Source organism: Trichosurus vulpecula, chromosome 6, assembly GCF_011100635.1.
Source record: "Trichosurus vulpecula isolate mTriVul1 chromosome 6, mTriVul1.pri, whole genome shotgun sequence".
NCBI lineage: Eukaryota > Metazoa > Chordata > Mammalia > Diprotodontia > Phalangeridae > Trichosurus > Trichosurus vulpecula.
In genome coordinates this window covers 223,192,318-223,219,603 of record NC_050578.1, presented here as the reverse complement: position 1 = coordinate 223,219,603, position 27,286 = coordinate 223,192,318, and the positions used below count along the sequence as shown (strand labels likewise).

Sequence of the window (27,286 nt, the reverse complement as noted above, 5' to 3'; positions counted from 1 at the left end):
CCCAAATGCCACGATGCCTTAGATCGAGTACATCTGTGATAAAGTAATCCTCTCCAGTTATTTGGTATCAACCTTCCCTGACACAGAATCATGCCTACCCTGACACTTTACAAACATAATCTGGCAATAATTTGATAAAACCAGACCACATTTTCCCCAGAAATGAGGCAACCTGATGGAGGTCATGTATGGTGCACCAGCATGTATGCTGAGCCTAGAGAGCCCAAAGCTGAAACTTATCGTGTGATCTTGGACCAATCACTTAGCCTCTCTAGACCTCAGTTTTCTCATCTGTGAAATGACAGGGTTGGACTCAATGACTTCTAAGGCCCCTTTCAGCTCTTAAGTCTTTGATCCCATCATGAGACTGTGAGTAAGTGCAGTGCATGGACAAATGTTAATGCTAAGTCTCAGTAAATTAGTCACCCAGCTCTATGAACAATCTTCAAAAGGGGGTAACTTCAGGGACTTCTGCCTCCCAGGGCTACCAGCCACATTTGGTGGCCTGAAGACATGAGAACCGCTAGGAAGGACTTTACTGGGGGCAGGGGGACCTGTAAACAAAAATTAATACACTGATGGAGAAATTACCCAATAACAGTGATTTAATGGAGTATCACTTTGGCTCTAGCTCCTTATTTAAAGTCAGTGTTATGTACTGTCTCTAGGCTACATTTTAATAGGCTGTTCCTCTGCACATTTTTGACATTTATAATAATCAAGCTGTTTTGCATGAACTTTTTCACATTGAATGCAGAATGCAATAACGAAGTTGGAATGTGGAGGGATCCCAAGGAATGGATCGAGGGCCATTCAAAGGTTAGAAATGTCCATTTCCATTTCTATACCTGAAACCTTCCTGGATTCCCTGAATCCTAAGAACTAGTTCACTCGGCTTGCTACACGAAGAGCTACTCAGCTGACCCAATGGAAATGTTAAGTTGCTTTCACTTTTTAACAAATTGTGAGCTTCTAATCCACACGGTCTCTTTGCATCATATCCATAATACCTCATCAGACCATTGAGCACAGTGTGTGCTTGTACACAGTCCAGTAACAATTGGCTTCTGATTGCATATGGAGCTAAGCGACAATGCACTCACTAACACTATATTGTGCTGGTCTCCTATGGAGCAATGTTCAAAATATCGGATCTTGCTTTTCCCCCTTCCATGAGGTTGATTTTAGCTCGCAGTGTTATGTGGGGGTGGTGTGCTATTTTTTTCTTTAAACAGATAACAAGACTGAATTATTTTTATAGTAAATGATTGTTGCTTGATGCTTAAATAATTCCACTGATCTCCCTAATATTTAAGCTAAATTATTTGAAGAAAGAATACACTAATTTAATTTAAATCATGTTTCTTTGGTCAATATTTTACCAGGTTAAAAAACATCACAAAGATGCTGAATTAATGATGCTTTAAATAGGAAAAAAAAATCGCCATTCAAACTATCAGCATGGACGGCTCCTGGAACATTCGGGCTGTGCTTTCTTTAAATATCATGCATTATTCATCCTTGCTCCACACTGCACTGCAATTCCTCCCTCCCCCCCCCTTTGGTAAGTTTAATACCAGTTGCCGTATTTGTACTAAAACATTTTCCATGTCAAACATATTTTTTAAAAAATCAAACTCTAAAAGAATTCCCCACGGCACTCCTTTCTCATAGCTGTCATGCTTCTATGGTTGGAAATAGCTGCATGGTGGGGTTTTGTGGGGGGTTCCCCCCCTTGGTGTGTGTGTGTGTGTGTGTGTGTGTGTGTGTTATAGTTTTGGGCTTGGCAGTTAATTTATTAGTATCTCTGCCACACCCTGTAGTATTCTCCAGCTCACCTGCTGGCTACAAATAGCTTTCCTTCTACAATTGACAAGCATCATTTTAAAAAATGTCTTTTAACCTTTCTTCTGGCTTGAATCTATGCATCTGAATGTAATTTGTAGAAGGTCATTTCCCAGGGCCATACTATTGTATCAATACAAAAAAAAGGAAAAGTTAATACACCTGAGTTAACAGAGCACACTGCTAAAATAGGACACCTAAGAGAGGGGGAGAGAGTAGGCATGGAGCAGGGAGAGAAGGAGGGAGGGGGCAGGGAGGGGAGAGAAGGAGGAATATAGGCAAACATGAAGAGAGGCTAAAAAGGAGGAGGGGGAAGAGAGGGCTAGAGGAGAGATACAAAGGTGGACAGAAGTGGAAAGAGGAATAAGAGAAAAAGGAAAGAAGAAGAGAAAGAAAGGGGAAACAGAGGAGAGGAAAAAGGGAGAGAGTGAGCTGGAGGAAGAGAAGGAGAGAGAGAGAGACAGAGAGAGAGAGAGAGAGAGAGAGAGAGAGAATGCCTGTTTTAAAGAAAGTGAACACTGAGAGTATAAGGAGGTTTAAATTTTTAATTACAGAAGGTACATGCTTTCCCCTCTAATTTTCTCAGTGCAGGAGTCGATCAAGAAGGCTCTCACTAGCTGACTTGGCAAGAAATCAGTCAACATGTTGTAGCAATTTTTTTCAAATTTGTTTCTGGATTTGAAATGCTTGCGTGAGGACCCATTCTTTTTAAATATGTACAAAAGACACGAAGCATGTTGGAACAGGTTAGCTTAAGGTTCCGGTGCAATCTGGCCTTTGCTACCTGAGATGGAAGAGGAATGCCTCTGAAATCCAATGAGCACAACAATGCCCATTCTGTAACCTGACCTCTTGAGCCCCCCAGCTCTGGCCATCGTCTGCTAATATCTGGAGGCTCCTGGAAAGCTTTAAAAAAATGATATTTAAAACTCATGGAAAGCTGCACCCAGTTTTAAAACTCTCAGGTATTCTATCAGAAAAGGGGCATTTCAGAGAAGGCAGCATACCCTGGATGAGAAGCGAAGGAGTTCCTAATTTTTCATAGCAACTGCAATGACGCTAGGCTCAGCAGACTTCAGAAACAAGAGGAAGGGAATTGCGCTGAGACGCTAGAACTCTTTAGGTTCAGCAGGGCTACCTAGCTCTTACAAGAATATTCTTCTCTATTTCTGTTCAATGGCAGGTAAATGTTTGAGTCTTGGAATAAAGCCTAAAGTCCCCAATGGCAAAATTTAGCCCATTCTCTTCAGTTTAACTAAAGCTTTATTTCCCCTCCCTGAAATACAAGGGAGTTGGCTCATTCTTTCTCTCCTCTGGCCCCCTAAGATTACCACTGTAGGGGCTCTGCCTGTTTGGAAACATTTATAGAAGTGAGTGGGGAGAATAGAGAAAATGCGGAACTGGGAAAGCCTACCACTGGGGGCTCTTCTAGGGCAGCTCCTGACTTATGTATGACTCATATGTGATCCATACTCATGGATGAAGGCATGTGTGCTTGAGCAATGGAAAGAGCCCTATCTTCAAAATAAGCATAATGACTGGCCATTTATATGGCACTATAAGATTTACAGAGACCTGTATATACTTTGAATCCAATAAGGGGAAATGAAATAGAAAAAAAATAAATGTTCTACATCTGGGTTCAAAAAATCAATTCCAAAAAAATCAACTTCTTAAGCGCAAGATGGGAAAGGCATGGAGAAGCAAAGCCTTCAAATGCACAGCATGAATGGCTGAAAAAGATCTGAAACTTTTGGGGTACTTGATATGAGCCAACAGTGAATTGTGGCAGCCAAAAACCTAGTGAGATCTTAGGCTACATTGAGAGCTGTGGTATCCAGAATGAAAGAAATGACCATCCTACTGTCTCCTGTCCTTGTCAGACTCTGAAATACCATGTTCTGTTCAGATCACCAAGTTAGGACAAACTTTGATGGGCTGGAGGAAGGAGATCATGATGACGGTGATGACAAGGATCAAGACCATGCTATACACAGACTTGTTGAAGGAACTAAGGATGCCCAGATGAGAGAAAATAAAAATAAGGGGGTTCAGAATAGCTTTCCTTAAAGTCTGAAGGGGGTTGATGTGGAAGATGAATTTGAAATGTTCATTTTTGCTACAGAGGGCAAGACTTGGAACAACAGATATAAGTTGCAGATGTTGGTTTAATATAAGGGGAAAAAATTTTAATTAGAGCTATCAAAAAATAGAATGTGCTGCCTCTGAGACAGTAGTTCTCTCACTTGAGGTATTCAAGATAAGACTGGATAATTACCTGTGGGGGAAACTTGGGGGAGGGCTGTAAAGGAGGGAGGGGTTCTCGTTCATGTACAAGTTGAACTAAATGACGTCTGAGATTCCTTCAGCTCTGTGATTCTATGAATTGATTCTTGACTCACCACTGACTTGCTGTTTAACCTTAACACAAACTCCTTCCACTCTCTATGTTTCAGTTTCTTTTGTTTGCAAAATGAAAGGATTGGACTAGATGATTTTCGAAGTCTCTTCCAATTCTACTCTTCGGAGGGTGATGTCAGCTGTCCACTTGGAAAAGTGGAAAAACTGAGTAGATACTTCCAGCTCCCCCACTAGGTATTGAATTGAGACACTGGGTCCTAGAGGACTGGAGTACAGACTAACAGAATCGGAGAGCTGGACAAAACTTCAGAGGCATTCTGCTTCCACCATGACCTGAGCAGTAGTTAGCTCTACAAGATTTTCACTGAGCAGCCAAGAAGTCTCTGACTGAAGACCTCCAGCAATGAAAAACCTACTACCTCTTGAAAACAAAACATTCCACATCTGAACAACTCCAATTAGGAAGTCCAACTCTATGATACACTCAAATTATTTGTTAAGGACCCTGGCCACCTTAGAGAAAGGCAGTGTACCACTATAGGGTAATGGCTCCTTTCTTTAAATGTACTGTCTTGATCATGTTCAAGATTCTATTTGTTTGACACTGACGAACTTGGACACACCATGTCACACACAGCTTGCTAGGAAATCGATGGCTGCACATTTTCAAGTTAACATGCAAATTGATGCTCCCTCTGCACATTGTGGGCATGGTATTGTCAGTTTGGATTTTGCCTTGAGAAAAGGTGCCCAGCAGCATGGACCAGTGGGTAGCAGAAACAGCATTCATCATTCTCACCAAAACAAACAAACCAAAAACACCTATGACCTAGCCTGCCTCTCATAAAGGTGTTCCTTAGAACACCAGTAAAGGTGTTCTTAATCTTGGTATTAATCTCTGTCTGGCATAACCACTCCTGGAGTCTTGTGTTCAGTTCTGGGCACATTTTAGGAAATAAATTGCCAAGGAGTGTCCAGAGGAGGAGGAGGATGACAAAAAGACTCAAGAGCAAGACATATGACAATGTGTTGAAGAAAATGGAGATGCTTAGGCTGAGTGGGAACTTGATAACTATAGAATACATGAAGAATTTGAAAGGTTGCATCATCATGTGAGAGATTAAGTTATTCTGCCTGGGCTTGGAATGTAGAACCAAGAACCACTTTTAGAAGTTACCAAGAGGCAAATTTAGGACTAATGTAAAGAAAAATGTTTTAACAATGAGAGCTCTCCAAGAGTGCAATGGATTGCCTTCTTCATTCCTCAATCTATCATCTTATGATCCTATGTAATGGCTTGTGGGTTAAGTCCTATACTCGGCTGGTGTGCCACATATACCTTCATTCAATTTAAATAGGCGCTTCTACTTGCTGCCTGATTGAAGAAGTGAATCTTTAAAAAGCACTACAGCTAAAGCCAAAGAAGTCAATTCTCTGAAGATTCCTAAAATGGCCTTACACAAGGGCTACACTCCCATCAGTCCACCACAGTTAGACAAGTTTACTGCACTCTGAACATGTAACCTTGTGCATTGGAGCTAGCTATTTAGATTTTTTCCCCTCACACTAGCTATGAGTTCCAAGAGGGGAACAGCACAAGCATAGTGTTCTACACACAGTATGTGCTTTATAAATGCCCCTTGTATTGTACTGTGTTGTATTATATTACATTGCATGGTATTGTCTGTAGTTGTATTACACTGTATTGTATTGTTGTATGAGTTTCCACCCTGTTAAGATTAATGTTTAAATTATGGAAAACCAGTGTTCGGAAGGAAGTTCCCTTGGAGCCTTCTTTCCATTTCAGAAAGAAGAAATGCCCAAAGTTGTCCATTATTCTGATCTAGCCTTTTCTCATTGGAAAGCATAAAGATCATCATCTCTACAGCTATGGTCAAAACATGATCCCTAAGCCCTTGGATTAGATAAGCAGGAAGGAGCACAAAATGAGAAGGCCTTCTCCAAAGGACAGCCATTTATTTATCAATGAACAAAGGCCATAGAGGCTCTCAATGACACTTTTCCTGGAGAGAGTATAAGGGGAAATTTAAATGAATGTCTCTGTTTTGTGGTCTCTGAAATACCATTTCTGGATGATTTAGTCACTATCTCACATGCATTTCAAGTGATTTCCAAAGGGGTCCTTTTGACCCCTTCCCCAATAGTAGTATCTGTTTCTAACCCACCCTTTTAAGATATAATTCCCTCCTTCTGCCATTGATCCTCTACTGCATGCTATTACTGTGTTTTTAAACCCTCCATCTTTTAACACTCAGGCACCAGCTCTTCAAGGAATTGATTCCTGACCTCATAAATTTGAAATTATCCTTCTTTCCTAAGATCTCACATAGCACTTTAGTTGTGGCCTTACCTATCTTGAATTTTATACTCTAGCTGAGGAGTCCTTTGACTTACCTCCCCTCCTACACTATGGGACCCTCAAGGATAAGAACTGCATGCTGTCTATTTCTGCATGGACCATAGAAAAGCTGTGAAAATGTTTGATTTTGTTGTTTTATTTTGTTTTCCGGTTTAACATTTTTGGCCTCATTCCTTGGTGATGAAAATCTTGCTAACATGTCTATGTTCTTGCCTTAGTAAGCAAAGCCTAATGTGTGTAATTAAATCTTTGATTATTAATGGTCATAGTCATAGAATCTTAAAGTTACAATGGTCCTAAAGGATATCTAGTCTCTCTCATATATGAAAAGGCATTCCCTCTACAGTATTCCAAATAAGTAGTTATCCACTTCAAGACTTCTAGTGATGAGGAACTTACTCCCTATTAAGAGAGTTCATGGTTAGGTAATCCAAAATTTGTCCCCCTATTACTTGAACACATGGCTCCAGTCCTGCACTCTGAGGCCATGCAAAGCAATTCTTATCCTTCTCCATATGAGAATCTACCAAATATTTGAAGAAAACTATCATGTCTGTGCAACCTGTCACCTTCTCTTGTCTAGGCTAAATGTTCCCAATTCTTTGAACCAATCCTCCTTTGGCATGGTTTCTAGGTAACCCACCACTGCATTTGCTTCCATTTTGTCAATAACCCTCCTAAATATGGCACCCAAAACCATGGCCTACATTTCAATAGTTCTTTAAGGTTTAAAACCTACTTTCATAAAACAACCTCCTATTCATACAGGTGATGACAGTGGACTCCTTCCCACTTTACAGATGAGGAAACTGTGACTCAGATTGGTTAAGGGAGAAGATGACTTTCCTGAGGTTACACAGTAGGTGAGTGGTAGAGCGAGAACTAAAACCCAGGACTCAACATCAATTGAGTCCAGTGGTCTTTCCAGTGCACCATTCCCATTGTCTCACACTGCCTACACATCAAGATTTTACTGTTCTTCTCACATTTATACTTGAATTTTACACAGTATAATTTGTAGGCTTTCCCTACAAGTAAGAATTAGAATGCATTATAAAGAGGTATCCAGAGTACTGATATTGTTATTATGTATATTTCACCAATTCAAGGATCTATAATGAGTGGTATGACTGCTGCTTCTCTTGATGCAGGACTGAAATCCTTCAGTAAGCAAGGGTGTCAATCTGCTGTTAGCAGGTAGGCTTTTGTGAGCTGTTTTCATTCTTACAAAAAAAAGATCCTCTGATGACTAACTTTTGGGGAATAATCCTTCCTAAACTTAAGTGTTATTAGTCCTGGGACAGGTACAAGAATGGCAACTCAGACCCAGGTCAAGCCAGGACAGTTTACACAAAGGCAAGGTCATGATTAATGATTGGTTCAGTCCTGACATAAAGCATCACTTCCACTAGTCAAAAAAGAATTTAGGTTCTATTTTCACTGAATTTTATTCTCACTGGAAGAATATATATCTGTTATCCTTATGATTGGCACCCATCCCATGGGGAATATAGGTCAGAAAGTCAAGGGACACCCATCTTATTTCCTTCCATTCCCCAGGAACTATCAGGCCATAGGACTCCAACTCATTCTCAGACTGAATTTCATTCAAGCCAGAAGTCTAAGAAAGAACTCTGGAATATTATTTTCAATCTTATAAGACTACAAGTTCCTTTATTTTTCCATCTCTGTAATCATTTGGGTTTTATCAAACATTCTCTGCTTTCCCTCCAAGGCAAGACTTCTCTACTAAATGTAGAACAGTAATCAAAGACAATGAACCAACCCCCACCAACAGTTAGAGACAAAATTCCCTGGGTTCATTTGGTTGATTTTTTTTAAAAGCTATTTTGAAATCTTGCCTGAATAAAAGAAGGGCAAAGCAATGTGTTTCATATGGTCTTTACATTTTAAAAAAAAAGAAAGATAAAACCTGGTGTCTTTGCTCACTTTGTAAACCCCATGATTTATGTCCAAAGAAACTGCTGCACTCAGATTTGGTGGTTAATATATGAAAAAGAGCTTGACACAAAAAATTATTAATGAGCAGAACAAGGTCACTGCTTCTGGGCTGAGGTCACTTACAAAGAATGCACAAATGAAAATAAGGTTGACTTTTATTTACTTAACTATCTTCTTACGGTGGATTCCTTTGGCAACAGATCTTTAAACATTTAAAGCCCTGTTTACAAGGAGGCTCTGAAAGTAGCTTCAAACCATTATGGCCCTAATTGAATTCCCCAGGAGTCCAGTAAACTCAGAGGAATAAAGAAAGAAATCATAACATTTGCTAAATCATCTCAAAACATATTTCACTGCAAGGTTATGTGACCTGTTTCAAGTCTTGGCAATGAATGAGGAGGAGCTCCTGGATGCTTTATTATTTAGAAAGAAGTCTAAACGTTACCTATTAGTGGCAAGCTAAGTAAATTGTACTAGGTTCTGCTTTTTTCAACAAAAAGAAGACAACCAACAGGGAGAGATAACATCTTCTACTGCATGTGACCCCTCTCCCCTAGGGTAGCAAAGCTCTCAGAAAGAGAAGGGGTATTCCATTACAAGCAGCTACTGGATATAGAGGGAACAGCCATAGATGAAAACATCCAATAGCCTTCCTCCAAATGTCATACCACCCTGTTACAAATGGGAATCCCAAAGACTTCTACCAGGGGACAATACTAAAAATAGGACTACTAGGAAGCAAAGCTTTATTTCTTAAGCAAAAGATAGATGATTTTCCATACCCAATTAGCCCAGCATTTCCTAACAGTCCCAGCATAACTTAAAACTAAACTTCTGAGAATCTTATACATTTCCACCCGTCTCTTTTGTGAACAACTACTTCAATGTAGTCTGAGCTTCCCAAGCATAAAAGCTGGGTTCTTCTAACAGCATTTCTAAAGTAGCCGCAGCAGATCCCCTTTCTGCTTACCTGGTTTGTATGGTATTCCAGAGGGGAAGAGGAATCCCTGTTGGGCAGCAGCGGCTGCCGCCAGTGTCCGCTGGTCGTGTGGAAAAATTGGGATCATGAGCGGAGGCATGTGACCCTGAACCTGCTAAACAGAAGAGAGCCTATGATCAGACATAGTGCAAATGTGTGTTGACAAGTTTTTATTTTTCCATTGCTTATATAGATCCATGTGCTCCCATGGCCACCTCTTCCCCTGCCCCTACTCAAATCTGCTCCCAAACCCAGGTCAAAGACATAACATCGCATCTAATCCACCATACCAATAAACTCAATGCTGCCAGAGTAGGCAGAGATTCTAGTGATCATCCAGTCCCGGGTTTCTTAATCTTGAATCCATAAATATTTTTTTAAATTTGGACAACTATTCATTGAAATTATTTTCTTTGTGATTCTATATATTTTATTTTATGCATTTAAAAATATTATTTAGAGATGGATTCTAGACTCTTAATGGGATCTATGACACACACATGCATGCACACACACACATACACACACACACACACACACACACAGTTGAAGAGCCCATATGGGTTCTAACCCAATGCCCTCTTTTCCCTCCATTTTAGGGAATTAACCATCTTTAGAGATTTGTTTTTTTCCTTATTAATATGAGGGGCACACTTGCTCTATCCCCAAGGTTAGTACCCTGTTTTAAGCTTACATTAACTGTGGCTGAGACTGTGGCAGTAGCCACTTTACTGGCTTCTCTACCTCTTCCTACTTCCAATCTGTTACTCACAGGGCTGCTTAGGTTGTTTTCCTAATGCACAGCTTCTTACCACCTCCCCTCCCCTCCTGGATTCTAAATTTCATGAGGTCAAGAGCCACGTGCCATTTAAACCTTGCATCCTCCCACTCCCCTCCAAAAAAAAATATGAAACTACTTTGCACATAGTTGTTAATCAATAAATATTTGTTAGAATGAAGTTTGTTGAGAGTTTACTGTATGGCTTTTGCAAGGAAGAAGGGAAAAGTCCAAGCAGTTTATTTCAAATTAAGCCAACAAGCAACATGCCTGGCATGTTCCAGGCACTGCGGTAAGTTATGGGGATACAAAGAAAAGGCAAATAAATGAATAGATGAGAGACTGAGAGAGAGATTAACATGTGATAGATCAAAGATAAATAAATAAATAAATATTAGATAGATAACAGACAAATACATGATAGATAAAAGATAGATCAATAAATACATGATAGATAAAAGATAGATGAATAAATACAAGATAGATATAGATAAAAGATAAATACATACTAGATAGATAAATAGAAGATAGATGAAAGATAGATAAAAGAGAAATAAATACAAGATAGAAGAAAAGGAAAGGAAAGGAAAGGAAAGAAGGAAAGGAAAGGAAAGGAAAGGAAAGGAAAGGAAAGGAAAGGAAAGGAAAGGAAAGGAAAGGAAAGGAAAGGAAAGGAAAGGAAAGGAAATGAAAGGAAGGAAAGGAAGAAGGGGAAAGGAAGGGGAAAGGAAAGGGGAAAGGAAAGTGGAAAAGGAAAGGGGAAAGGAAGGGGAAAAGGAAGGGGAAAGGGAGGGGGAAAGGAGAGGAAAAGGAAAGGAAGGGGAAAGGAAGGGAAAGGGAGAGGAAAAGGAAAGGAAAGGGGAAAGAAATGAGGAAAGGGTAGAAGTAAGGGGAAAGGGGAAAGGCAAGGGGAAAGGGGAAAGGCAAGGGGAAAGGCAAGGGGAAAGGAAAGGGGAAAGGGGAAAGGGGAAAGGAAAAGGGGAAAGGAAAGGGGAAAGGAAAGGGGAAAGGAAAGGGGAAAGGAAAGGAAAGGAAAGGCAAGGAAAAGAAAGAAGAAGAAAGGACAGTGGAAAGGAAAGGAAAGGAAAATGAAAGGAAAGGAAAGGAAAGGAAAGGAAAGGAAAGGAAAGGAAAGGAAAGGAAAGGAAAGGAAAGGAAAAGAGAGTCTAGATGTTTTCCTTCCCATGTTGGGATGCTTTCCTGTTTTGAAATGTGGGATTAGTGTCCTGAGTTGGGAAGCAATGTTCAGCTGTTTGCGATATATTCAAAAAGTAGTATCTCTCTCCACCTCAGGTAGATCACTTCACAACCTCACGACAGTACAGGCTTCCTAGAAATCCCTGCCCCCTTCTCCCCTCCTCCCCACCACGCTTCAGATTTAAGACCACCACATCTTGGCTCCCAATTAGACTAATATCCTTTGCTATACACACCTCGGTGTAACATATAAATTGCTTGTCTGTCTGAGCAGTTTTACAGCCCTGTGTACGATCGTGTAGCTCAGTAATTATGGAGTTGTATTTAGAAAGCATTTCCAAATAAATCCTACTATATCAAATTTCATTTGACCTTAATAAATGTATCAAAGAGCACAAAAATGCAAAAGGAGAAAATTCTTCACCTTCTATCAGCATTTGTATGCTACATATAAAAAATGAGGGCTGGGGCGGATGAAGCCCTGCCTCCTACAATATCTCTGCCTTTTCCCAACTTTGCTCTCTCTCTCTCTCTCTCTCTTGCTTACAGTAGAATCCTTTGGCAAACATTTCTTGCCCTGATGCTAGGTAGCATTATGGGGCAGTTTCTATTTTAGCCTTCAACACCCTGATATCACAGAGTCAGCTTTTAATCTACTTTGATTAAAGAAAAGTAAACATTTAAAGGAACACATATCAAAACTAGGAAGTATTAAAAGGAATTACCAAGCCAAATCAAACAGGGTTTGTGCAGATTTCTTCCCTGCTGTGAAAGGGAACCATTTACAGAGTTACAAACATCACAGTTGGAAGGGAGCTTCTAGTCTGACTCCTTAATTTTACAGATGAAGAAACTGAGGCCCTTAGAGGCTAAGTGACTTGCTGAAAGTCACCCAGGTGCCCCCAAGAAGGGACAGAGCTGGGACTCGTGCCCAGGCCTCTTGACCATAAGTCATCCCATATCCTATTAAAAAGTCAAACTCAACATCAAAAGTACTTCAACCCCCTCCCCCGTTTAATTCCTAAATCCCTTTTTTTGGTCAAATCCCATATGTTGACCTATGACATTGTTTAAATAGTGCCAAATTTCCTTGTCATATCCCCACTCCTTCCACAATCACTGATGCAGTACAGAAATGCTACTGTGTCCATAAGGCTTAATTTACCAACAACTTTTCTCTGGGGAAGGCCCAAAGATGTAGGTTAATAAAGGTCAAGGGAAAAATAAACACTTTACAGTATTTTTCTGAATTCATTTCTCAGGAAAATCAACTTCTAATAAAAATGTCTTTGTGCAATTACTACCTTGCCAGTGGGGCGTGGAAGAAACTAGCTTTGGGCAGCTATTTCTTTCATTTTAGCTGAGGTAAGTAAGCCCTGGCTTTTGACTGTTAGGAGTATAAGCTTAACTTGGTTAAATTGGTGCTGATCCCCCAAGTGCCCATTCCTGGCCTTTAACTCTGTGGAACAATGCTAGGCATGCTGCTGTTCACCCAGGAAGAACCCTGGAGAGGGACGGGGGGTCTGGAGACCTGGGTACCAGTCCCAGCATCACAATCTATTAGCTGTATGAATGTGGGCTTCCCCTTAACCTTCTTATCTCTAAAATAAAGGGGAGATGGAAAGCTAAATGACCTTTTAGGTTCCTTTCCAGGGCTAAAAGTCTATGATTCTATAAAGCTAAAGGTATGGGTGCATTTGAATGCTTCTTGGTAAAAAGGTAGACCCATTGTATACTTTATTTTCTTCTGGAAAGGATGAGATCCTGAAAGGAGAGGAGCCATAAAAATCACTTCTATCCTGTCGATGCTGCATGACCAGAGGTGGCCGACCTAGGTTTAAGGTTTCTATGCTACTGTGAAAAGGACAGTGTTCATAATATCCTAGATTAAGGACTGGAAAGAACCTGGGAAGTTATCTAGTTCAAACCCTTTATTTTCCAGATGAGGAACTTGAGACCCAGAGAAGTCAAAAGACTTTGCCCAAGATCTCAAAGGCATTGAGAGGCAGAGCTAGGATCTGAACCTTTCACCATTAGACCAAGGTGCTTTGCTGAAACATGGAATGTGAGAACTAGGGGGAGGTGTGGAAATCATAGTGCATGAGAATGGAAGGAAGGCACAAGGATGGTTAGGAAACTTAGGGGTGGAGAGCAGGAAAGGGGTATTATCACTGTCTTCTAATATTGGAAAGACGGTCACGTGGTAGAGGGGAGAACACTGACCTTTGAGTCATAAAAGCCTGAGTTCAAATTCCAGCTTTGCTCCACACTAGCTCTCTGAACCTGACCAAGTCGCTTTCCCCTGAGTTCAGTCTTCTCATCTATAAAATCATAGGCCAGGATTAGATAATCTTTAATGTCCTTTCCAGGCATCCAGATGGTATAGTAGATAGAGCACCAGGCCTGTAGCCAGGAAGACCTGGGTTCAAATCTGACCTCAGACACTTATTAAGCTGTGTGACACTGAGTAAGTCATTTACCGCTGTTTGCTTGTTTTCTCATCTAAAATGAGCTGGAGAAGGAAATGGCAAACCATTCCAAGGGGTCATGGAGAGTTGGACATGACTGAAATGACTCAACAACAAATGTCCTTTCCAATTCTGCTAGCCTATGAGTCTAAGCTTATTCTAGGTATCTCTAAATGGCAGAACTTGAAGCAATAAGGGACAGGGACAGGCTGTCAGTCCTTGGATTTTAACAAGGAATTTTCCTACTTTTGTCTAATAATGGACCTGTACAAAACCTGGACTTCCTTGTGTGGTTAGAAACTGCTCCACCCTGGAACTGTGCAAGCACAGGCCGAATGTCCACCCTTCCAAGATGCTGTGGAAACAATTCCTACATTGGCTGAGAGGTTGGATGACTTTTATACATCCTCTCAACTCAGATTTCAGTGATTTGGATACCGTACCTATATGAATATAGAGTAGCCATGGAATCATTAAGGACTTTGTCACCATCACATTTAGAAGCAACACACAAAACTATCTTTTTGACACATAACTATTTTAAGGAAGAACACCTGAGTGGATTTCAGAACTTACTTTACCAAAAAGAGACTGGAAACCAGAAATACCATTTTCTTCCAGTTCTTAGCTAATACTATGACTCAGCATCAAGAAGGCTACCAGAGTTCATAGGCTACCAACAGGGACAGTTTTCATAGACTTTAAACATGCTACAAACATTATTTAGAATAAATTATCAAATTTTTTGTCTCAAGACCCCTTTACTTTCTTAAATATTAATGAGGACCTTCCCTCACCAAGGAATTTTGTTTATGTGCATTATAGCTATTTTGTTCCATGGTACAAAATAAAATATCTTAATATTATGATGAAAATAGTTTTGACCTTTTGGACCCCCTGAAAGGGTCTTGCAGAACCCGTGGAGATTCCTTGGACTACACTTTAAGAACCACTGATGGGGGAGGTGTGGAATGGGGAAGGATCCAGGAAAATAAACATGGGGTGAACTGGACAGTAGTCACCAAGTCTTTTCAGGCTATGGAATACATATTAAGGGGAAAATAGCCTTTGTGGTCACACTTCAGTCCTTAAAGCATCAAGGGTCCCCCCTAATCTATTATCCGAAGATTTTCACTTCATCAAGGGAGGTGTTCATTGAGATGCTCAGGTGAACAAGTAGCTAGCTCTCTGGCAAGCACAATAGCCCAAGAATAAGAAGTGTGAGCATGTCAATGTGTGCTGTGGGGGTCAGATGAAATCATTCTCTGCCACAAAATCTTAATGAGGAAGATGTTGCACAAACAGCCACCAAGGGCCCTTGCAGCTCCACGTCTATGATCCAGTGTCAGAAAACAATAAAGTTTTACCCGCCCAATGGATTCAGGAAGAAAGAGAAAAAAGATGAATCATTAATCACAGAATAATCAATCAATTCTCTTTGTCATTCAGATTTCCCTCTCCCCCTTATTTTAGCGATAAGGAAATTGAGGGGAAGCCCACGCTTCCACAGCTAATAGACTGTGATGTTGGAACTAGAGCCCAGTTCTTCAGATAAAGAAACAAAGAGGTAAGTCAGTCATGTAGAGTCACAAGGATAAGAGAGAGATGGCCCTAAATGCAGTAAAGATATCCTAAAAATTGTCAAAGATATAAAGAGTGGCAACCTGTGTGTAAGGGTATCCTACACACAGAAGTCATCCAAAGACATGGACAATGATCACATTGTATGGAAAGGTAGGGAAGGCATGGTGAGAGTGCCCACACAAAAGTACTAAAATGTGGGGTGCTAGAATTGAAATAGTATGAATGAATATCAAATGCTCTTTGTTACTTTCTTCTATTACCAGGATATGGTCTTAAGTCAATATTCATAAGCAGAATGATAGAACCAGAAATCACCCAGCCCAGCCCTCTGACGTCTTTTCCTTTTCCTTTTTTCTTTTCTATTCTATTCTTTTCTAAGCAGATGAAGAAAGAAGGCCAGAGGGCAAGTGATTTGCCTAATGGCATACAGTGAGTCAGTGACTGGGGCAAATCAAGCATCCAGACTCCTGATTACCAGATCTTCCCATGCACCACCCAGCCTCATCGCTGCTCTTTCCTCCTCCAGTAATTTTTTCTAGTTTGGCTCTTGCAGTATACACACTAGCAGTGGTCATTCAACTCCAAATGCAAAATGTGCTCCTAAGTTATTTTAAGTAAGATACAGACTCAAAGCTTTAAAAATACCCTTTGTCAAGGACAAACAAGAATGTCCTCTGCCAGTTGAAGTCTGAACTGAGGAGCAGAATAGTGAGGCTCCTCTTTCAGAGCTCGTTTCAGAATGCTAAGGAAACACAGTTCATTCCCAGGCTAAAAGTGATCACTGAGCAAAGGAGGTCTCCAGAAAACAGAACTGGGCTGCCATATGGAAATGCAAATAGTTGTCTTCAGATGCAATGGTAGAGTTGTCTTTAGCTATGGATAGACACAATGGCTTGTGGAAACAGCTCCCTCCCCCTCCCCCCGAGGCATTTGATACTTAGGATCAGTCTTAGTGGATGAAGCGTTAGACTTTTATTGAGGAGGACCCAAGTTCAAATCCAGCATACAGATACTTAGTGGCTATGTGACCTTGGGCAAATAGTTTAGCTCTCCCAGTCCAAGTTTCCTCATTAGTAAAATGGGAATAATGATAATTATAATAGTGCCTACTTCAGGAGGATGAACTGAGATAACGTATGTTAAGTTCTTTGCAAATAGTAAGGCACCATATACATGCTAGCTTCTGCTACTATTAAAAGTATATCAGCACCATCAACAATGAAGGTTTTCAATAATTAAAGTGGGAGCCAAAAGGACAAATTGGATGCTCTTCAGAGGATGTTGAGAAGACTGGAGAGGATGATAGAGGAGGAGAATCTGAGATGCTTAGTCTGAAGACTTGATTTGGGTGGGCAGTAGTGAGGAGAATGACACCATCTCCAAGGATCCCAAAGGCCACCAGGTACAAAAGGCCCCAGAGGGAAGAACTAGGAGCAGTAGGAGATGTGATAAGTTCTTTCCATGTCAGAATATTCAACTTGGAGGTATAAAGACCTGGGTTCAAATCCTGCCTCAGATACTTACTAGTTGTATGTTCCAAGGTCAATGTGAGGATCATATACAGTAATATAGGTGAAGAGTTTCACATTCCTTACAACATTAAATAAATGTCAGTTACTGTATGTGTTGACTCCCCTGGTAAAGTATAAGTTCCTTGAAGGCAGGGACTTGTTTTCATTTCTGTCTTTGTGACTAGCACAATGACTAGAACAAAGTAGAGGCCTTTAATATATGCTTCTTGATTGATTTATAGGTTACATAAGAAGGGTTAATGTGTGAAAGGAAAGAACTAGGACTAACAGAACTTACATAGAGTCTGGTATATGGGGAAAGCTTTGTAATCATCAGAGCTGCCTCATGTGGTCATGAGCTACCTAACACAGGATGTGTTCAAGTAAGAATGCGTGGCTACCACCTAGCCTTGAAAATGGTATGGAGGGTGTTCCTGCACATGGTAGTAGGTTAGGCTAAATAACTTCTAAAATCCCTTCTAACTCTGAGATTCTATGATTCTAAGCATGCCTCGTATTGGCATGCTTTCAAAGGGATGATAACGGCTTAGAATCTAGCAGAGTGTTGCCGACCAGAAAACATTTCCAACTGCATGGCTGTTTAGGAAGCCTGCCCACCTGGCCAAGTAGGAGATCCTCAGTTAAAATAACAGAAAATTTCCCTCTGTGACCATCATCTCTATTTTGCTTTCTTAGGAGGATTTGGATTGAAATTGGGTTCATGGAGGACAAATTTGGAGGATGGAAACAGTGAGATAATTTGATAGGGTTAGAGTAGGGAAGCAGGGCTAGAAGGCTCTTCTACATGCAACTGGGTCACAACAGTTTAATATGAATATAAAACACCTCTTCCTACCTGTACAAGGCAGGGATTCCAGGTCACCTCATTCAGTTTGCAGCTGAAGGAAATAGCCAGATTGCCTCAGCTGTGATCCTTAGGGCAGCCAGGCAGAAAAAAGTCCCCCCATAATAAGGAAGAAAGCCCAGAGCCCCATGCCTAGCCTTCTTCTGGCTGCTTTCTCTAATCCTTCCTTTCATCTTCCTTCCAGGATTCTCTCTTCCTCAAATCACCCCAGCTTTACATTTGCAGACCTGTCAAGGGAGTCAGATACATGGGAAGTAGCAATCCCCCAAAGATGGAAAATTAATATTTTACTGAAGAAAGAAAAAAATCAGATTCCAGATTCCATTGAAGCAATAGATCTTCACACAGCATACTAGGAAAAGTTCTTGAAATTCTTTATCTTTATGAATGAAGATTGTACCTAGATTTTTCTGGCCCAGTTTGAAGACTCTTTAATCATCCCTATAAGTGAAAACAATTCTGGTCCTGCAAACATCCAAGACTGGGATCACCAAGAATTGTTTTTAAAGAAGGGAGACCTAGGTCTTGGGAGTGGAGAAAAGCTGGGTTCACAGGGAGAGAAGCCTTTTAGTCCAACCCCTTCACTTATAGATGAGGAAAATAAGACTCCCAGAGGTTAGCTGACTTGCTCAGAGTCACACAGTTAGCAAAAATCGGAGGCAGAAATGCAATCTGGGTCTTCTGCTTCCAAATCCAGCACTCTTTCCTGTCTCAGCTGTGTGACCCTAGGCAAGTCACTTAACCTCTCTGAGACCCAGTTTTCTCATCTGTAAAATGGGGCTTATAATAGCATCTATTTTTAAAGATTATTGTGCAGATTAGATGAGACAATGTGTCAATCGCCTCACAAACCTTAAACCACTATGCGAATGTCAGCTATCCTTACTGTTATTACTATTCTAAAAATTATGAAAGAAAATTGTAAGCTTGTGGTGGCCAGTGGACACAACTTCTAGCTGGCTGCCCCGAACAGCATGGAGACTAAAATGCCAACCACGGTTCTGTGTCAGGGAGGCTTAATCAGTGCCCGGTGAAAGCTATATAATGGATGCCCCAAAGCACAACTGTCCATTAATGCAAAACTTGCCAAGTCCCTGGCCAAAAGCTTTGTCCTTTTACACATTCTTCATCAAATCGGCGACATGCCCAGAAATTTTAATTGCCAGGATGTTCCTCAGGTCTCTCGGAAAATCAAGACAGCAGCAGATGCCGGTGAAAACACTTCGACTCTGTCTCTTCCCATTCGTCAAAAATAGCGGCATTGTTGCAGCGACACTCTCCCCTTTTGTCTCCTCGGTGCTAAGTTGTTGATGATGCCACTTTGTGCCATCTGCCCCAGAGCTTCATTAAAGATACATGAATGGGCTAACCGGCCTGATATCTTGTAAGGAACAGGTGCTATTGTTTGTCCCTACAGACCCGCACTAAAGATCTGACTCAGAATACTTGAGAATAGAGCATCTGTAGCAGTCAGCCAGAGAGCAACTTGGCAGAGACCCTGCGCTGCCACTAATATGCAAACAGAGGGACACTCAGGGGGGCTCATTTTCTCTTTCATGAAGATTATTTAACTTTTGTACTGATGGGCGATAAGTATTTGTATTGGAAAACGTGGGCATGTGAATATCCATGCCTAAATTGGAGATTCTAAGTAAGGAGAGTTTGGGGGGCAGGGGGTTCAAACAAATTGCTTTTTACTTACACTTTGGAGTTTTAGAATTCTTAAAACCACTGCAAAGACTGTTTCCATTGTGAGGGGAAAAAAATAAGGAAAGAAAGAAATAGCGAGCCAATCCCCTCGATAACTCTCTTATTTATTACAAAGAATAGTCCTGAGCTATTTGCATAAGACGCTGCTCGGGAAGGAAGCACAGCTTAGGATCAAACAGAAGCAATGGAAAATGTGGCAGGAAAAGATCCAAAGATCCTTCCGTCCTCCCATGTGAGCAGCCAAAGAGATTCCTCAGACCATGGGAAGTCAGGCACACACACACACACACACACACACACACACACACATGCACGCCCATACAAGCACACAGAATTCCTCCATTAAATGGCAACCAGGATAAAATGAGAAACAAAAGAGCAAGGGTTTGGAAGGCAAGGATTAGAAAATTGAATCTTCTGAGTCGCTAAGGGTTTGACAGAAACTCCTTTTGGTTTCTACCACTTTTGACAAAAAAAAAAATTCTTTTGAAAACAAATATGCTCCTTTCCCCCCTGAGTCAGCACATTGTAGTGAGCACCATCCATACTTTATTTGGTGCTGCTTAGTATATATCACACAAATTGGCCCTTAGTTACCTCGCCCTGCGATGTTCACTAATGCATGCCTACAAAAAGATATTTAGCTCCACCCCTCGCAGGGTAGGAGTTGTTTGTTTTTTTTTTTTTTAATACTTCTTGGAAACTGGTCTGCTGGTTGTTGCCACTATAGGAAATCCTATTTCTAGCCTCCATGTTTTTGCTTAAGATGTTTCCTTTACCTGGAATGTTCTTTTTAAAATTTATTTTATTTTAAATTTATGGAAATAATACATTTGCATCTGTCTTCTAAAAATAGAGTAGGGAGGAAGAGGGGGCAGGAGCATGGGGTATATAAATCTTAAGCAATGAAGTTTCAAGTCAATAAAATGACTGGTCACACTGCAACTCTACTCTGGTCAGATCACATCTGGAGTAACTGCATTAAGTTCTGGGAACCAAATTTTATGTTGGACATTGATGAGTGTCAGAGAATTCAGAAGAGATTGGCCAGGATGGTAAAGGGCCTTAAGATCAAAACAAATGAGAAGCAGTGGAAGGAACTGAGGATAGTTAGCCTAGAGAAAAAACAAAAGATGATAGCTACAGTTAGGTATGTAGTGAGGAAAAAGTATTTGAAGCTGTTTCACGTAGAAGAGGTTTTAGACTTGTTCTGCTGGCCCCAGAGGGTAGAATGAAAAGCGACGGGTAGAAATGTTACAGAAAATTCAGACAGATATGATGAAAGAAGAATGAAAGAAAAACAATATAGCAAAATGATATCAGCCTCTAGAGGCACTTTTCCAACGAGATGTCTCCCAGCCATACACCAAAATCATTCAAGATTCCTTAAAAGATATAATAAGAGAAATAGCTGTCCGATGACCCTCTGATCATAAGCATAAGGCATGGCATAAAACAGGGAGATGTATACTCACCAGAGGTAATTATCACCGTGATAGAGGAGTTCTAACACAGAACCCAGATTGAAAAATAATTCTCTGCGAATAGTAAGATGCCGCCTGTTTGCAGAAAACCTTGCATCAAGCTCCAGAACATTGCAAATCTTCCATCTATAACCACTCGAAAGAGTTTGACCTAACCATCAACACAGGGAAGGCTAAGTGGATGAGGAATGTTTATTGCCCAGATTATGACATTCAATTTAGATGGACCTAGAGACTGTGTGTGTATATATATACACACAGACACATATACACATACAATACACATATATGTATATACATATCTATACATATATCTATATACATATATATAACAGAGATTTGAACATGAGTTGGACTCAAAGCTATATCCAAGAAAGAGACTGGTTTAGATTGTTTTCTGGAAATTACCCCCAATCTTTTAATGACCCAAAGCTTCCTTTGGAAATAAAGACCCATTTTTTAATACTAATATTTTATTGATGTTGTTTCATTACAACAAAACATGGAATACGGCAATCTGAAGGATTAAAAAGGAGTATCACACAAAGTACAATAGAGAGGCACACAGTGGGTGTGAATAGGCTGCAACCTATAATTCACAGAGAAATCTGAAGAATAGAAGTAAAAGATGTTATTGGGGAAATGAATGAGAGAAAAGAAAATGAGCTGATGATGTAGTGAGGGTGAGGGATGACAGGTAGACAGAGTGCTGCACTGTTGTCCTTGTGACGTCAGGAGAAGTCAACAAAGGCATCTCAGTACATTGGGTCTCTCCTCACCCCCAAACTCCTGTGGTGAACTTATGAACAGATCTGAGCAAGAGATGCCCAGGATGGACAGGCATGGGTGGATTGAAATCTGCATTATTGGAGAGAACTCTCAAATCAAAGAAATTACAAATCCAGTGGAATATTTAAATGAGGAAAAGCTAACAAGTAAGGACATTAAAAATGGAATTGGCTGCCTTTAAAAATTAAGTAGCTTCTCTTACAAATAGCCTTTAGGCCAAGGTTGGATGACTACTAGCCAGATAGGTAAAGGAGATTCTTGTTCAGTTATTGGCTGAGCTAAATGGCCTCTAAAGAACTTTCCGGCTATGAAATGAAGTAAATTTGTAGGTGCCTGCTACCACATGAGTATCTTCTCCCTGATCCTGGTTTTCCACCTCTTTCTCATGTATTAATTGATAATCGAACCATCACTGTTGCTACTATGAAGAGTATGAAAATCTACTGCCCAATGGCACATAGTAGACTCTTAACAAATGTTTGTTGACCAAGAGACCAAATTTTATGTCAGTTAAGCTAAAGCTCTCTTCCTTTTTTACCACTCTCTAATCCCTCATGCCCTTCCAAGTGAGCCCTATCACTCCTATGATTCTATCTTTCCCTTCCCTACTCTTGTATAGTGCCCTCTGGAATGCCTATTCTATTGTTAACAAATTGTCCTCCATTTTAGACATCTCATAAATTTTATATATACATTTATGAATTTATATATACATTTATATTTGTATATCCATATTATGTGTATATATACATCTTTATATAGAATATGATAAACATATATAACATATTTGCAATATTTATTTATATATTATATTGCCTATATCTATATTATGTATATATATATATATATATAAAATTATTTGTGTTACATTTGTATTAAATTTTATATGTATGTGGTAACTCCTTCCCTCCCAATATAATGTCACTTGTTTGAGGGCGGGATATAGTATCCAGCAGTGTTGAATTGCTGAACTGAATTTCATTCAATTCTGACACTTTAGGACTAATCCATGCTTAATGTGTTTAACAAATTCCCAGAGAATAAAGCTTACCAAGGGGAATATCATCTCAATTCTGGGTAATCAAGCTTCCTTGGAAGAAGGGAATAAAACAGGGATTTCAAGAAGAATAGTCCCAGGGAACAAAGCTCCAGAAGTTCCCAGAATACACAGTGAAATCCTTAGAGCCACAGGGCCCCATTCTGGTATCTGTATACCCCCACATATACACATCTATATACACACATACACACACATTGTAATTGTGTAATTGTATAGGAAAGAAACCCCTCATTATTTTTCTTGTTGGATGTCATAACCCTGCCCCTGACTCCTACCCCCAAATCCTCCTGTCAAGAGCTAGAGTTAAAGAGACTGAGCCCATCAAGATGATGTTTAAAAGGTCTCCCTCCTTTTTTTAAACACTATTAATATCCATCTCTGAAGAGGAGAGGGGAAGAATTCTTTAGGGACTTAGAAAGTCCTGTTAGTTCAGATTCTGAGCACAGGCTATACCCACATGAAAGAACACCCTCTTAAAAACCTCATCAGAACTTTCCTCACTTCACTTTTGTAGTGTTTAAAAAGAGAGTGTCCTCTCCCCTTGAAGCCTTTCTTTTCTTTGATAAGTTGGGCAATTAAATAATCAAATGCCCAAAACATTTCCCACAGAAATAGAAGATCACAGGTGTCAACTGCCCTGCCCCCCACAGCCCTCATCCCTGATCCTCAGCTCCTTATCACCAAGGGTAGGTAGGACAAGCAAATAGAGTAACAGGACTCTATCTGCTGGCTTCACCTTTAGAAAAGACATTTCAAGTCCTCCTCACAGCCTAGCACTTTCCAACCCCCTTCTCAGGTTACACAGGAGAGAAATGATCTTTGAAAGTAAGATCATAATGGCTCCATCTATCAAGTCAACAACACATGTTTTTAAAATCTTCTTTGGGTATATTCAGAGAGATGGAAATAGCGCCAAAAGAGCTTGTCTTGTCCTTCATGTTAATAATACCTCTTTTAAAATTTCCCTCATGCCAGATGAGCTTACTCAAGCCTCATCTTTTCAAAATGGGCCAACATGTCCATCATTCACAAGAACATCAGCAGTCAAGCGCCATCATTTTTCCCCCTTTTGCCTCCATGATAGCTGTTTAAATACCTAATTTTCAAAAGAATGCTTAAAGGGTTTTCCCCTCTTTATTTCAACATTTCTATTGTATCAGTTTGATGCTCCAGGAAGAAAGCAAACCCATGGCTTGCATTCTGGGAGCTTAATCTTGTCCCGTAGTACTCAAGGGGGTAATAGCTTGATTATGCCCTTTTCCAATTCAGCCAATCCACTCGCCAATTTCATACACAGTGGAAAGCGCACTGGCTTTGCAGCCACAGGACCTGGGTTCAAATTCTTCCTCTGATGTCACTATCTCCATGACTTCAGGCAAGTCATTTAGCCTCTTCAGCCTACTTCCATAAAATAAGGGGGTGGAACTAGATGGTCAAAGATGTCCCTTTCAGCTCTATGATCCAACAAATGCAAGGATCCAGAAGAATCTAAGTAGACCCCAAGATCCTTGAGGATAGGGACTACCTTTTATTTTTGTACCCCTAACACCAAAGAGTACCTCTCATGGAGTATGTGCTCAATAAAATGTTTACTTTAAACTGGAAAGGACCTTAGAGGTCATCTGGTCCAACTCCCTCATTTTATAGATGATAAAACTGAGACCTATCACAGTTAAGTGACTGAACTGAATTGTATTAGATTAGACTGGTCCCAAAAAGACTGCTTTCTCTGTGACCCAATACAGTCCTCCCCAACAAGCTAACTTCAAAGACTTGGATGGAACAGAGGACTTGCTACTAATCCTGGTGACCTAAGATTTCCTCACCACCCCCCACCCCGAAGTGACAAGCTATATGCCGGGAGCTCTACTCTGTGTCCACAGGATCCCTTATGCTACTGTCACCTGAGTTCTCTCAGACAGAAGGCAGGAGTGTTGGTACTTTTCTCCTGTATCAGACTGTGTTGTGATCTCCATGCTTACTTCCAGCATCCAATTGGCTAGCACAGGTTTGAATGGGGTCAGCAGGCTATCCCACAGGAATAAGGAGGACTCATATTGAAGAGGAATAGAATCAAAGAAAAATAAGTCCTTGGGGGTATTGTCCTATTGTCTATATCCCAGCCACATGGCATGAGAATATGAGAAGACAGAATTCAGATTACTTTATAAAGTTAAAAAGAATGATAAATGGTAATTAAATGTGTTTAAATTATCTTACTATGTTTTAAGAAACTCTCACTAGGAGGGAAGTAGAACATCCTGGCTATAAAGAAATTAATAAAACATGTTATGCAAAAGTGAAATTTATGGTTCATTTGGAATTAGATATCTACCACCTTTTCAATCCATACAAATGCATAATCTTGTCAATTAAATATTATTGTTAAGGTCTAGTAGTATGTTAAAATCACTTTAAAGTGCAACTAAGGAAAATTCATGTGTGTTTATTACTCCTTAAGGATCTATTAGTGGGTATTTTATTCAGATTCGTGTTGTAAAATCTGCATAAACTCAGCATATTGTTATCCCCCTGTGTGCATTTGTTTGGTTAAAGCCAAACAGCAAATCTCAATTTTTGCAACTTCTGGAAAAGTCAAGAGAACTAAAACAGTCTTAATTTTAATCAGATACAAACAGTTATCACTACAGAAGTGAAGAGTTGACTATTATGCAAATAGTCACAGTTAGTGGTCACTGAGCCATCACAGAAGACGGAGCTAGTCAATTATTTCTGATATTTCCAAAGACTAGTGAAGAAGGATGTTTCTTCTGCCTTCCCTGTCTTACTTCCAGAGAAATAGGAAACATATTATAGACTAATGATGGCTGCTCTTAAACAGGAACCCCATTAAGTACACAATGATCAAAGTATTTTAGCAGAGTAGAAATTATTTTTTTTCTGATTGTTTTTAAATGACATATACAAATGGGTCTGCCTGGGGATAAGTGTGCCATTTCCTTCGCTATACAAACCCCCTTCAGAAATAAGATGCCTGTCACCTTTTGTCCCATCACAAAGTCATTACAACTTTTAGACCTTATACACTGCACATATGTTTCATCTTGTAGTAGGGACCAGAGTTCCATAATGACTTTTTTTTGCCTCCTGATTGTGAGGAATGAGTATGATAACAATTCATTATGTCTAGGTAAGCTCTGCAGGTCGGGGCCAGTTTTATCTGTTATCTTTGCATTGCCCAATAAAACACAAACTGTGGGGATGGGGGGGGGTGCTGCACATAGTAGGGGCACACAAATGTTTTTCAAAGAGGTGAGTAAATAAACATCTTTAGATAGTTGGAAGCCAGGAAGGAATGTCTTAATAATGATATCTGTAAATTTAAAATCTGCCATATCCATCGAGAGACGTTTCACCAATGGCAGTACTCAGATAGAAGTGATGGGGAATAAAGATCAGCTCCAAAATTATCTATTAATGTAACCTGAGATTCTTCTTCAACAAGCCAATCCACTTTTTAAAGTGTTTGTCGACTAAGCCTTTTACCATTAGCTGTGACAGTGCCTGAGTTTAAAGTCCAGATACTCTTGTCAGGTTAAGACTTAATATGTTGTACAGTAAAGAGAGAGAGAGAGGATAGAAAAGTCTGAGGCTGGAGGGGAATCTTTATCTCATAAGAGTATTTAGTTTTAAAGCAAAATTTTTAATAAGCTGAACTTTCAGTTTTTCACTAGATAGTATACACAGTATTTTAAGTGCCTCATAAAGTATGGCTTAGAGACCTCGTTCCAGCATTAACTCCTAGAAAGCAAGCACTATTCCTACTCAACTTGTTCTGTATAATGTCATGCTGGGAGCACCATCTCTGACTCAAGAGGCTGCCAACAGCATTGGAAGTTTCAGAGATGATCAGCCAAGAACTCTGGCAAAATATTTATTTAAGCAAGAAGAGGGATTATTTTACAGGGTGAGAACGAGACAGAAGATGGAGTGGCAATATTATCTGGAGAAGATTGACACCTGGTACCCAACTACACTAGTATAAGTTTAAGAAAGAAAGAAAAGTCCAACTTTCTGTCAAAAGCTAGAACTAAAACTCGTTGATGAATTCTGCTTCTTAAGCAGAACATTATCTAATGACAGCTAATTCAACAAGCATTTACAAAGGACTTCCATGGGAAGTTAGAAACCTATTGTACTTTGACATGGTCAGATTACATCTGGAGTTATCATGTTCAGTTCCGGGTGCCACATTTTATGGGGAACATGAACAAGCTAGATAAGACTGATGGAACTCAACAGCAGGTAAAATAAGGATCAGTTGATGAAAATGAGAATAGTTTTAGCCTGAA

The 27,286-nt window shown here is 40.1% G+C and overlaps 1 protein-coding gene across 9 annotated transcripts in view; it reads right to left on the bottom strand.

Annotated features, from left to right (window-relative positions):
* SOX6 (SRY-box transcription factor 6) overlaps nucleotides 1-27,286 on the bottom strand; it is a 550,764-nt gene that overhangs the window by 128,845 nt on the left and 394,633 nt on the right. For 5 of the 9 annotated variants that reach the window (XM_036763144.1, XM_036763143.1, XM_036763146.1 and 2 more), the window contains exon 7: nucleotides 9,519-9,642. In XM_036763144.1, the coding sequence (XP_036619039.1) occupies nucleotides 9,519-9,642 (124 nt within the window). The remainder of the gene's footprint in view (nucleotides 1-9,518; nucleotides 9,643-27,286) is intronic. The other 4 variants (XM_036763145.1, XM_036763148.1, XM_036763150.1 and 1 more) reach the window with 1 other exon arrangement.